This window comes from Pagrus pagrus (assembly GCF_965226575.1).
Source record: "Pagrus pagrus genome assembly, chromosome: 17".
NCBI lineage: Eukaryota > Metazoa > Chordata > Actinopteri > Spariformes > Sparidae > Pagrus > Pagrus pagrus.
The window spans coordinates 3,386,116-3,399,480 of NC_140201.1; the positions used below are offsets into that span (position 1 = coordinate 3,386,116).

General features: G+C 40.3%; 1 protein-coding gene across 3 annotated transcripts in view; it reads right to left on the minus strand.

Annotated features, from left to right (window-relative positions):
- Window positions 1–13,365, minus strand: part of grin2da (glutamate receptor, ionotropic, N-methyl D-aspartate 2D, a) — a 130,742-nt gene that overhangs the window by 40,413 nt on the left and 76,964 nt on the right. For all 3 annotated transcript variants that reach the window (XM_084379499.1, XM_084379501.1, XM_084379500.1), the window contains one exon: window positions 1,862–1,987. In XM_084379499.1, coding sequence (XP_084235625.1) covers window positions 1,862–1,987 — 126 coding nt within the window. The remainder of the gene's footprint in view (window positions 1–1,861; window positions 1,988–13,365) is intronic.

The following is a 13,365-nucleotide window of genomic DNA, read 5'->3' on the forward strand; positions in this document are numbered from 1 at the left end:
TCTTTGTCCACAGGAGCAGTGATACGTTGAAACAGAGAACAGACCTGCACCAAACTGTTGCCACACAGTTGGAAACTAACTATAGTCTGAAATATTATTGTATGGATGTTGCAGTGATCGCAAGGACAAACTGCCCTACAGTGATCTGAGAGCTGTCTGATGTTGAAAGATCAAACGGGAGTTAAAACGGAGTTGCAGGGAAAGACCTATATGGAATTATTAAAGATTAAAGCTGGCGGCTTGTGTTGAGGACAGAATCATCAGAAGAGGGAAAAGGATTAGAGACAAAACTGAACAACGAGAGGAATCTGGGATGAAAGGTGGAGGTGGTGGCGCACTTCTCACTGGAAAGCCATCAGACTGAAAGCATAGAGCGGACGGTTGTGGGTCGAGAGTTTTAACAATTTGAGTTGTCGACTTTTCAGGCAGTTAAAGTGAATGTATGAATAAAAAGATGGAGGGAAAAAATGAGTAGAATAATCTATTAAAGCCAATAAAAGACTTAATTTAGCTCGACAGCAAAATTAAGAATAAAACTTTAAACTAAAAGAGAGCTGGACTGATCTACTTTTACTTCCCTAGAAAGTAGTCACTATTACAACCGGACCAATCATGTTCTGACATATAATGGAAACTCTGATATATTAAAAATGTTCAGAATAAATTTTTTTGAGAATATATTACAAAATATAATGAATAGACATTTTTAAAATACACTGGTGATATATTCTAATTTCTATTTTAATAAAAATATACCTAAGATATATTCTGCATGTATTACTCGATGATGTACTTCTTAAAATATGGTCATATTAGATAGCGAATATATAATTTGATGTATTCAATAATACATTGCAAGTACATTTTAAGCCTGTGTCAACCCTTCATATCAGAGTAATATGTAATTACGAGGTGAAAATATTGTCGTGACGCTGTTTAATTGAGCCAAATAAAGAAAAGACACCCCAGAATGCTTTTATCCAGGCACAAATCAAACGCCACTTACCTCCATTATTTTGTAGCAGTGGGACAAATCTGAGATAAATGGGCGACTTGACCTTTAAAGGTATTGATTACCATGACTAACAGTGCTAAAGTGTTCATATCAGGATGCTTTGGGGATGATTTCCGATACCTGATGTGAATGAGCACCTTCAGCTTCGTCCGCCTTCTTAGATCCTAACAGATTGTGATAAAATGTGAATATGTTAGCACTGATTTTATCCTGTTTAATTTAAAAAGTGCGGGTTTATTCAACTTTGAGACGAGGACTGGAGTGGTGTATGAACTTCCTCACTTGCTAAAATCTTTTGATCACCTACCTCTGACTCTTTTAAGTAGTTTATTACAATAAGTAGAAAAGGAAATGATGATCAGAGGATAATAAGCTACGGACACCAAGTGATGAATAAGCAGCTGCCTATCACTCCAGTGCAGTACGACTCCACTTGTGTCAGTTTATTAAAAAGTAATGAATAACATTTCCCAGTGATTATTTGAAATGAATGTAGCAGCAGAGAGAAGCAGCGAGGAAACAGTCGGAATAAATGATGAACTGACGAGTACTGTAAAGATGTCAAAATCACCCACCACCACCGCGCCGCCAGTGTTTGTTTCATTAAAAATAAATAGGCTGGATGGTGGGTGTGGAGTGATTGTTTTGACTCGTGCGCAGACAAAAAAAAAAGAAAAAAAAGAAAAGTGGGACGTTTTGCATAATTTGAGCAAACACCCTCCTCAAATCAGCCCCCCCTCGCTTACATAACTGGTGAAGTGACAAGTTGGTAATAATGTGATGAAATGAGCAAGTGGCGGTCGGGTTGATTGGCGCGCCGGCGCCGGAGTGACTCCCGTCTCTTACTCTTGGCGCTCTGCAGGCTGCGGTTGTATCCCACGGGGCTGAAGAACTCGAAGATGAAGACGGTGACAGCCACCACCGACAGGCACATAACGAACATCATCACCCACACCGCCGGGCTGTAGGGCTCTGCAACACGCACAGAAACACACACATGCAAATATCAGATGAAGTTTTCAAGAAGTGTGCCCGTCATCTGTAAAAAAAAAAAACCTGACAGTCACGACTGGACTGTGAACAAAGACTCTGTGTTCTGAAAATAATGCTGTCACGCACTGTGCTGTTAAATAATTGTCGGGTAGGAGTCAATCAGAGCTTCCACTCAGCGCTTCCTGGAGGCCAATCAAATCAGGGCCTAATGATAAGCTGCCTGTTAAACTGTGTTCAAGTGTGCTGACGCTACAGCAGGAAAACAGAAGCCTTGGGCTGCCCACTCTGCTTTGGTCTTTGCAGTACTTTAACCACTTTCGCTACGATGCTAACGTTGCATTAGCAGTAGAGTGCCATGTTTAAGAGACTCAAACAGTGGGTGAGGGTTCAAGTCGACCCCTCTCTGCTCTGAGTCATTGCAACACCCGCATACTCATAAATGAGGCGGCACGCACATAAAACATGTTTACCGTCGCTGCCTTCAGAGCGACCACTGTTCGAGGCCCCTTGAGACAAAATGTCCTCTTCGACTAACAACTTCTTGCCGGCTAATTTCTAAGGACCATTGTGACATTTTGCAGCCACGTTTGCCGATAAAACCAGGTAACCGGAGACATCAGGACACTTTTTAGCTGTTTGTGGCAACAAAACAAGGCGTTTATAGCGAAACTTGATCTTTTCCCAACACTTACCAAGTGGTTTCTGTTTCCTTACAAGTGAAAAATGATTTTAACAATGTTGTATATTACAACACACTGTCATGTGTTACTGATGAACTGTGCTTTACATGACTGATTTCACACAATCTTACAGTCAGTGTATTTCTGGCAGAAAGGCCGATTAGTTGCATTTCATTCACGAGACAGTGATACTCAGTCATTCACGCTTCGTTTCATGTCGGATCAGATTGAATGTTACCACAAGCTACTGAATGACACAAACACGACTCAGAAAATCCAATAATTCATTTAACTTTAAAGATTTTGCGGTAGATAATTGATTAATTCATTGATTTTTCTTTAGTTTGACAGCTGAAAGTATGTTTTAATGGGACATTGGTCCAATGTGTAGAAGATGAAAGACCAGCTAAGAATGAGGAAATGTTCCCATGTCCGATGGGAGAGGCAGAATTGCTTTTTATTATGCCAACTATGTATTTCACGAACAGCAACACGTTGCCAATTATCTTAATTAAGTTCATGCAAGAACATGAAAAACTACATCAGTAATAAACTGTGCTCTTTTTGGAACTCAATATCTCAAGTTGACGTTCATTTGGCTTTCACAAAACGAGTCTTTGCTCCACGACGGTCCAAATGAGCGTATTAAACAGTGGAGGTGAGAAGCTCTGTGTGACGACAGGAGGAGATTGTCTCTCCACATCTCATCCGTCTAAAGAAATGGCAGCGCCGGTCTAACTGCTGTCTGAGGAAATGAGCCGATACTTCTGAGATTTGCCAAATTAGTGAGGGATTTTCTGTCGACACTGACAACAGCAGCGGTGGCAGCTGTAACGCTAATCGAACAGCACCGGAGAGACGAGCCGAGCTGCCGGGTCGACTCGTCAACACCTCCGTCTCTCAGTGTTACATCCAGGAAGGGACGCTCGAACCAGCTCGACCGTGTGCTGATACACCGAAGAGCGGCGGGCTCTGTTTACATATGAGGCTTTTAGCCGCCGCTCCCCTGCAGAGAGACGCACGGCGAAGGGCGCAGGTGGAGAGGCTCGGGATTTATCCATTAAACTTACTGTCAGACAGGGTTAATATGCTTTTAAGGCTGAGCTGTCAAACTGTACTGCACCGTGAGGACTGAGAGGCTGCAGGTTTTTATCTCTACCCACGTTTGTCGCAGTGGAAAACGATAAAAAAACAGATATTGCCGAAAATTGTTAATTTCTGTTCACACATCATTTGATTTTATTCTGTTTCATGATCAATTGTTTTATTAATCTACCGTATTTTTTTACTTTAATAAAATGCCCCCCAAAAAGTGTTAGTTTGAAAAATGCTGACTTCTCATGAGGATTCACAGAAGACGTGTCATCATTAATGATTAACGATCATAGTGATTCAGAACAATGTTAACAGAAGAGATACAAGTAGAAGAGAAGTTAAGATTTCAGCTACAGGTTGTTTTTGCTTCTTTCCGCTCCGTTCTCAAAAACCCAGCAGAACCAGTATGTTGGCTGGTGTTGACTTTCTCGGATTGGTTAAGAAAGATCTCACCTCCTCCTCTACGGGTATCAGTTAGAGTTAGAGCGGAGGCGATGTCAGACTGAGGATGTGAAGAAGTGTAACAAGTTGACAGTTCAGTCTGAAATCAGGCAAGTGATGGACAAGACCATAACTCCTGATACTGATTCTGGTTGATGTGGCCCGTTTCAGGTGACTGGAAACAGCTATATTACCATCCTGTTGTTCCATTTCTCAAAAACGGTTGATTATTTTGTGCCTTGTGCTTATTTTTCTGTTTTTCAGCGTCATAGAAACAAGAAGTGGGTCGACAACAAAAACATATTAAAAGGCTTTTTCCGTCTTTGGGCTCCATCCTTCAGCTCTCGCAACTCACGAGCTTTGCGCTTCCCAGAATTTCCACCTACAACGTCAGAAGTACCACATCACAATAATATAATGACCGCACTCAATGCTGCCGACTGCAAATAGCTGTTTCTATGATTTATTGCCATCCACTGGAATAAAGCAGTTTAATTCAACTTTATGTATTATACTAAAAGGTCTATTTTATGTTTGTTCAGCCACATTTATACACACGAGGGGAAGTAATTTAGGAACACTTGTGCGGTCCAATAAAACATCCCCACAGTCAACAATGACCACAGAGTTAAATCAACATCTGTCTCAGCACAGTGTGAGCAAGACATAAACAGTGTGTGTCTCCTAGGGCTTGTGTATTAAATTGTACAAATACAAGAACAATTTATAACTGGCTTCTGGTCTGGAGCGGAGAATTTGTGTTGCCAAAAATACACAACTGCACCACTGTGGAGGAAAATTAACATTTTTATGGCCTGTTTGACATTATTGTCTCGAACTTTGTTCTTAGTCCTTAACGACATTTTGTATTAACTTTATGATCAATCTAAAATGGTCGTGTGTGTTTTTCGTATCTTTTCCTTCCTCTGTTTGTGTAAAACATTAAAGTTTGAGTGCAGTGCCAAGCTTTCTTGCTGCAGTGTAGCCGGAGGGAGGTCATTTAAAAGTGATTTAAAATGTCTGATTCTTTTGGTCTAAAGTTTCCAACCAAAGATTACAGCAGCTCACTGAATAACACAACATCAACCAGAGAGCAGCAAAAAAAAACAAAAAAAAAACACCCCCAAAAGGTCCTTTTTTTCTAATTTACATCATTTTTTTGTTGAACGTTAATTTCGCTGAAGGATGAAGTTTTTTACGGTGGCCCCCGGCTCTGGACACAGCACTGATTTATTGAATTTCTCTGCTCATTCTGATTTGCGCTTCATTTAAAATTGCCTTGGCAGAGAAAGTGTGTAAATAATTACATCGTGCACTCAAACACTGGAGGTTGTGTTTGATTTATCTGAGGAGCGTAAAGCAGCTGCATGTTGTTTTCAAAGTCAGCCTTGAGTTAAGATCTGAGGAGCTCTATTGTGTGTGTCGGTGTTTGGTTTTCCAGCAGCTATATATCCATTCTGGACAACGGCGGATCTATTTTTATAGCCACATTTAATCAGGGAGAGTCAAGAGAAGACGTATGCTCTTTGTCAGTTCATCAATTCACACCTGGGAGATGCCAGGTCCAACCACAGTGTGCATGTACTGGTGCCAGTGGGCAGATCCACTGGAGCAGACGGGGGTTAAGGTCGGGGTTAATGAGCTTTACGTGCCCTTCCTCAAGGGCATTTAAGCAGCATTTGCTAAGTAAAGCGACAACATTACTTATTCGTTGAGCTTGCCAACATGTTCCCGGCAGGTCCGGGGGAAATCAAACACTTTGAGTCCGACCTCGGTACTCAGATACAGAACGTAGCAGCAACACAGAAGTCGACTGATGTTCATAACCCTAACCCTTCAGAGAGAAGCAGAACCACAGGACACAGTCTGTACGACATGTCACTACAGCTACAGCTTCATGAACATAATAATGTGATTATGGACGGTAATTACAATGAGGTTTTCTCCAATTAAGACGTCACATGAACCCTTGAGTATACAGTTTCTTTATGGAATATGACAACATGAGTATTTCCACACGCAGTCTCCCTCCTCTTCCTGTCATAACTCCAGCATAGCATGTGCTTTGAGTCCTTATTATGCAAATATTATGTGCATATATTACATAATCTAATGCACACCTGGAAGACATGTGCATAGGAAAATGGATTGTGTTACTGCACTTAGGTCACGGGCGCTTTGTGAGGCGCTGATGAAACCATTGAAACGTAGCCTCTTGAATGATTTCTTTGCAAATATCGCTGTAAAGGTGCAGTTGTTTGTCTGGTGGTTCGAACACAGTACGGCGTGTACAAATGTATTCACCCATAGAAAAACACCTCACTTGTTAAATGTCACCACTTTTTTTTCACACCCTCCTGAAAGCATTTTTAAATGAGAATTCAGTGGAAGCGAGAGTGAAGCGTTTTATCGTGAGGACAGAAGATCTTCGGCGTGTGTTGAGTGCCACGTGAAGTGCGAAATGTGGTGATATCATTGTTAGACTGAGTAGTTTTACACAGAGCCCTTCAATAATGTGACTATAACTGAACTATAACACCATCATACTATACGAGCGTATGATGTTTAACTGAGCTTCACTTTATTCAGCACAGATACACAATAAAATGTTGGCAGTTTCTGTGTCGGCAAACCACGGATACATTTACATTTGTACCTGTCGTACCTACAATATCGATTTTTCAACAATGCATTTAATATCACATTCAGATTACACCAAGGTGGAGGGGATGGCGGTTACGTTACAGCTAGCCTAGAAGGGACCGCTGTTTGAGACTGAGTTTAATCATTTATAAGCATGAAACATTTAAAACGAATTATTTATTTTTCGAGGAGACATTATCATCTGTGTTGTGGCACGGACGTCCGCACATATCCAGCCATGTTTGTATCGACAAAAGCAGGTATTTTAAACAAAAACCTGCTCTTTTTCTAACCCTAACCAAGTAATTGTTCCGCCTAAACCATAAGCACAGCACTGTAACAACATACAAATTGAAAAGTGAACATAAAGAAACACTGAGCTGCAACAGAATTTACTGTACATACGTTTCAACATGCAGAAATGCACACTGCCAACATATACTCTTGCAACGTGGGTGCTTTGTTTGTTACATTGTCTTAACTGTATTATGTGTGAACAACTCGTGTTGCTCCCGACAGTTTTCAGAGCGTCGAACAATCTAAATAGCACTTAACGAAAAAACACTTTCAATCTCACAAAGTTAGTCACTTAATTAAATGTTAATAACAATGTTAGTCACGCTCATCTTAAGACAGAGCGTTCATTTTCACTCATAGATATTGCTTTTAATAATCCCAGAGTATGATCACAGCAGATGGCAGTTTGAAAGATGTTTTTACCTTCTGACTGACGGCAAATTAGTCAGCAAAGGTGACGAAATATTGACTCCATAGACAATGTTTTCACCGGCTGATTACACCTCTCAGTTACAAACATTTTATCCCTGACGTATCCATCCTAGTTGGAAGGTTAACCTGTGAGTAATCTCTTTTGGTCTAAAAGGTTGCACTGACTCAGACACAAAACATGTGGGGTACGAAGATTTGGATAAAATGATGCAAACTGTGACCCGACATCTGAACAGTCCTCTGTTGTGGAGAGAGCTGGCAGCCAATGAGAGCCGAGTCTGCTTGTCTGCTTCCTCTGTTGTTCTGATTAGATTCATGTCGAATCACATCAGTTCCTGTGAGATCAGAGGTCCGGCACAATATTATGTTGTTTTGTTTGATCCTTTTATTACAGGGTGAGTTTATTAAGAGCAAATTTGTTTTCACAGTCCCAACATTACAGGAGCCAACACGCTGCTGGATGATGACACGAGGGAATGAGGGGGAAAAAACTAATAAATAGAACAGCAACAAATACAAGAAAGGAAATAGACGGAAAGGGTGCGGGTGTATAAATGTAGTCTGGCACATTAAGTTTTAAATGAAAACAAAATACAATCATGAGATTGACAATAGGTCCTTTTAATAGACGGCATTTTGACATGTCACAACTGGAAAAGCAAATGTGTGAATAATAAAACATTGTTCATGCCGGCTCTCTCTCTCACTGTCATGACTTTCTGGGACGCTTGAGTAGAACAAAACCACCATGTTGTCAGCAACACCTTTTGTTTTTGTGAATTAATATGTTTCCATCTACTAATGTTATGCAGCTGTTGGGGGTCGGTTCATTGAGATAAACAGCTGGAGGCGCTAATTCAGTTGGGGGGGCAATTAAACCACGGCAGAGGAAGAGGGCGCAAGAAGATGACATCATTTGACGTACTTAAAGGAGTTTTTATCTGGTTATAAAACGGTCTCAGTTAGTACTGATGCCTCTGTATAAGCAACAAACCATTAGCGAGATTTTTTTTTTCTTTTTTTATTCTTAATACCTGTCGCTGGGTCGGACTCCTGGAGAAAACCCAACATTATTTGCAAATGTAATAACTTTATTCTCTCAACAAAATTACTTCTACCGGCAACTGAATCTGAATCTTACTGAACAGTAATGAAAAGTCCTTGTAGCTGCTTTAAATGAGCATCCGTCAAACCTAAGATGTTGAAAACCAACAAATCCTTACATCTGAACGACTGAATAGGTGGATTACCACTCGCTCCCAAAGCAATATATATGACCGTTACCAAAATAACACGAGCTTCGCAACCTTCACCGTACTCTCGCAGTTTGGTTTGGTTTAGGCGGGAAAACGACTCGGTTAAGTATGTTATGTACGTAACTTCAGTTACATGATAGTAAGTTAAAAAGTCCTGTGCTTGTTTGACCCAGTGACCCTACTTTTCCTGACTTTTCTCCTTTGCTGCCGTAATAATTACTACGGCCACTAGAGGTCGCCGACTAACAGGAAGCCTAAATGTGGGTCCTAATAAGCTGCTTTCACAGTTGAACTACATATTTGTTTTTCTGATGAGGAAGGGCTGCAGAAAACACAAAGGAAATCTGACATTTATGTTTGTTTCATGTAGTAATTTGTACATATAAGTCATGATTAATTAAGTCTGTTTCGGTTGTACTTTGTGCCATTTTGCTTTTATTTTTTATGGTGACACCAAATTTTCCATATCTGCTTTTGTATGATGTTATAAAATATTTTCACATTTTTGCTGTTTCAACTCTGAAGTTGACTGAAAATGAGCACAACAAAAGGTGGATGGAAGGCAAACTATCTTCTGCTGTGATAAATATGCCCCAGTCCTTAACATAACATTAAGAGCACATTTTATCAATCTACCACAGACTTACTGACTGGTCACGTGCCACATTGACCACAGCTGAATTCAGAAGGGGCTCACAGAAACTCTCGTAGAGGCACCAGTCGTTGGTTTGGCCTGAGAGGTTTTGCTGCTCTCTTTTGTTGGCAAAGGCTTTTATCTCTGAATTGCCAATATGAGTGACAGCCCTGCTCCTGCAGCTGACCATCCCTTCCAACACACACACATACGCTGTCTCTCTCCTTTTTACTTCTCTGCACTTGTTCAATTTTCACGTCCGTCTTTACTGGCCCCCTTGACAGTTTAAGTGTTTGTTATCATCCAGGCTTACACTTTGTGTCCTGCCTGGCTCGCCAGCTCCGTGCTCCGTCTGGCTCGCTGTGTTTTGTGACAAGGAGACTCTCCGTCTCTGTCTCTGTCTCTGTCTCGCTCTGTTTCTCATTCACTGGGTGATCCAGAGGGGTCAAGGTTTTGATTGAGCTTGAATTTTGCAGCAAGTTTAAATAATATATAGAGATGCATAATGTTTCAATACAACTAGTCTGCACATTTTCTGATGGACACAAAAACACAAAACAACCAATGTTGGGCAGGATCAAAGTCTGATGAACTTTGAAAAGAGTTCCCTCGGCTTCCACACACATTGCTTGCTCTTGATTACTACATTTCGGTCCATGTCGGCATTTTGCCAGCACGAATCTTCTTCAGGGATACTTTTCTGGTGACGCACTGGTGGAAGTGACGTGGCGCTGATAAATTCTCACAGAAAAACATCCATAAACACTTTCACTAAACCTGATTAGAAAACGCGCTGTATAACTCCATTATTTAAAGTAATATATTACTGTAACAGGTTACTTTTGTAGCACAACACTGAAACAACAGAATTAGTACTTACCACACTGCAGCACACACACAGACTCACTCTTGAGCACAAAGCTGAAGGTTGAGCAGCAAAGTAAACACACAAGGCTTGACATGGATTACAATGTCTGAGCGTCGGTCCTTTGTCTCCTATTTTTCTTCCAAATGCTCGATGAAAAACTGAAGGAAGACTTCATATTGTTTAAATTGTACTAAAAGTAAAATGATGCAGGACTGACTGACTAGAAACAGTTAAAAATGTGATGATGAAATGGTCCTTTTTTAGCTGTGCAACACTGTCTTTGATGTTTCCGAATAAATAATTGTGTAACCTTTTTTTATACTTATTCAAACTGAAAACTTAATATAATAAAATATTGATGCTGTGCACATTTCTGTGTGTTCCCAGTAAGCCCAGTTCAACCTGCAAGAGTTAATGGGAACTAACATGTGTGACATGAAAAAAAAAATGTCCTTTGTTAACAAGCGTCCTGACGGCAGAACAAGACCAGACAGAGTCATCAAACGACTATCCGTTGGAAAAAAAATACAGTGTCACAGGATGTCAAGTGAGAAGACAGGGAGCCGAAAAAGACAGTTAAATATTTAAACAGTCATGGAAAATGTTTTCATGCTCCGAGAGCTTGACAGGAGAGTATGCGACTGAAATCAGAATCTGAACCAACGAACACTCGGTACCAGAGCTGCTCTCCAACTCAGTGTGGACCACTAGGTTCAGTTTAGATATTTACAGTACGGTAAATACTTCTATAAATACAATGACACGTCTGCAAAATAAGTTCAATCATGGTATATCTGTCTACTTTATCTTTATCCATAAACAAAGGAAGTTTGTCTAATAATCATTTTAAAAATGCTGTATGTGTTTTGTTTCCTCGGCCCGTTAACGCAGAGAGCTGCAACAGGATGCTGCTCGTTGTGAAATAAACCCAGAAAAAAAGATGCTGATGTTTCCCACCACTACTTATACAGTCCAAAAGGTGTTGAAAGGAAAGGTTTCCGCTTTATTTAGATGACCTTTAATGCACAGGAGAAGAATATCAGTGGTGCCTTTTTTCGATCATCAAAATCTGAATAGGAAAAAGAAGATTCATACAAACTCAGTTTCTTACTTTTACACCTAGTGTTAACTTTGTCAACAAAACCTATCAACCTATTTCAATGACAACTAAGCTAAAAGTCAATATAATGTAACCTTTGACAATGAGTCATGACAAAATGCATTTTTTTTCAACCAATTAAAATGATGAATCAAAGGAACTGATAACTGTTAATGTTGCCTTATTTAACAACCTGCATGCATCTGCAAAATCACATGTTGTAGCTCACGATGAGTACAACAGTGTCCTCCACCTCCAGAAACACTGACAGCTGGAGCCAAAAAACCTTAGATAGACGCAAATAAGACTAAAATTTCACTGATGAAAACTGGATTAAAAGGTCTGCAGATTTCTATCTCATGAACAAAATGTGGCTAAAACTTGAAGTGTACAACTTTGTGGCCTTCAGCAGAATGTGCTCCTCCTTGTCTCAGTCTTTATTCTTGATGCTTTATGTGTAGCTGATCAATTCCTGTGAACATTTGAGCATCACCGTGCGTATCCATCGATTCAAACCGCTGTGTTCACGCTTGTTTTCTTAATATCTCGCCCGTCTTCCTCTTCTTCTGTAACCAGCTGTAGTTAAACTGCTGGGAGGTTTTTTTGGACGCACCTCCATCAGAAACGATTACTGCTTCCTCTCTTGCTTCACTTGATTGTTTCTTTCACCTTTTAACCTTTCTCCATGTTTCTGTTGCCTCATGCCTCTCTCTGGTCTTGCTTACCTTTTATTTTTCCATCCCAACAACCCACCCACCCATTCACACACACACACAATCAACAGCTACAGTACAGAGTCAGCGCCGGCCCAGTGGCCCGGCGGTGTTAGGATAAAACGGCCTTGGGAGCCCTGCTCCTCCGACCAACCGTGACGTGTTTCAGATTGTCTCCTAAATCTCCTCTGACAGATGGATAGATGTACTACTGCAGTTGGTGAGTATGAAATAGACCCCTTAAGGAGTACAAGGAAAGATCAGGTCCATGAGGTGAGAATATGTCGGCTGCCGGAGTGGACTTCGACTCACGTGCCTTAAAGATACGTTTCGTTAGGGAGGCAAACATGCAGGACGCTTCAGTCGGCTTTGATTGTATGAGGAGTTTCCAGGTTTGAGGCGACTGTTCAGGCAAGAAAACAGCCTTTAACAACAGCCAGTCTATACATAATCATTCAAAATAAGAGTCTGACATTTGGGAAGTATTCTCATTTGCTTTCCTGGTGAGAATTTGATGAATAGATCAATATAAGTGTCATGTCTATTGAATATCAAGCTACTACAGCAGCCAAATGACTTAAACACAAGACCGCCAACAGAGGGGGAACACCAGGTCACCTGGGCACAAGTAAGACCATATTGACGACCCTGTATAGGCATAAAATCCCACCCACAGATTGAACCAACTATTTATTTATTTTTTTTAACTTTTGGACCGAGCCCCACCAGCTGTTTCACACTGTTTAGAGTCTTTATGCTAAGCTAACTGGCTGCTGGCTCCAGCAAAATGCCAATCTGTTCCTTTCAGCTGCTTAATTCTTCTGAAACAAAGTATAACACATTTTTTTTGTGTGTGTTTTTTCTACTGATATCAAAACAGCTAGTTTTTACTTGAGTTGCCTTTTAGCTTTCATATTTTCAGCAATCTAAAATTAGCACTCAACATGAGCCGGAGAGTCTTTTTAATTTGATTCAAGATTTTTTTTTTCCATATTCATTGTATTTAAAGGTCACACATTATGCTCATTATCAGGATCATGTCTCATTTTAGGTGTTTAAAAATTAATGAATGAATGAATGAATGCAAACTTATTTCGGACGTGTGGGGGAAAAAAAGTTAAATTAGTTCGACAAATAAGCATAATAAAATATTAAAATAAGTATACACTTATTTAATCGTTCTGCACAACTTCTTTTTT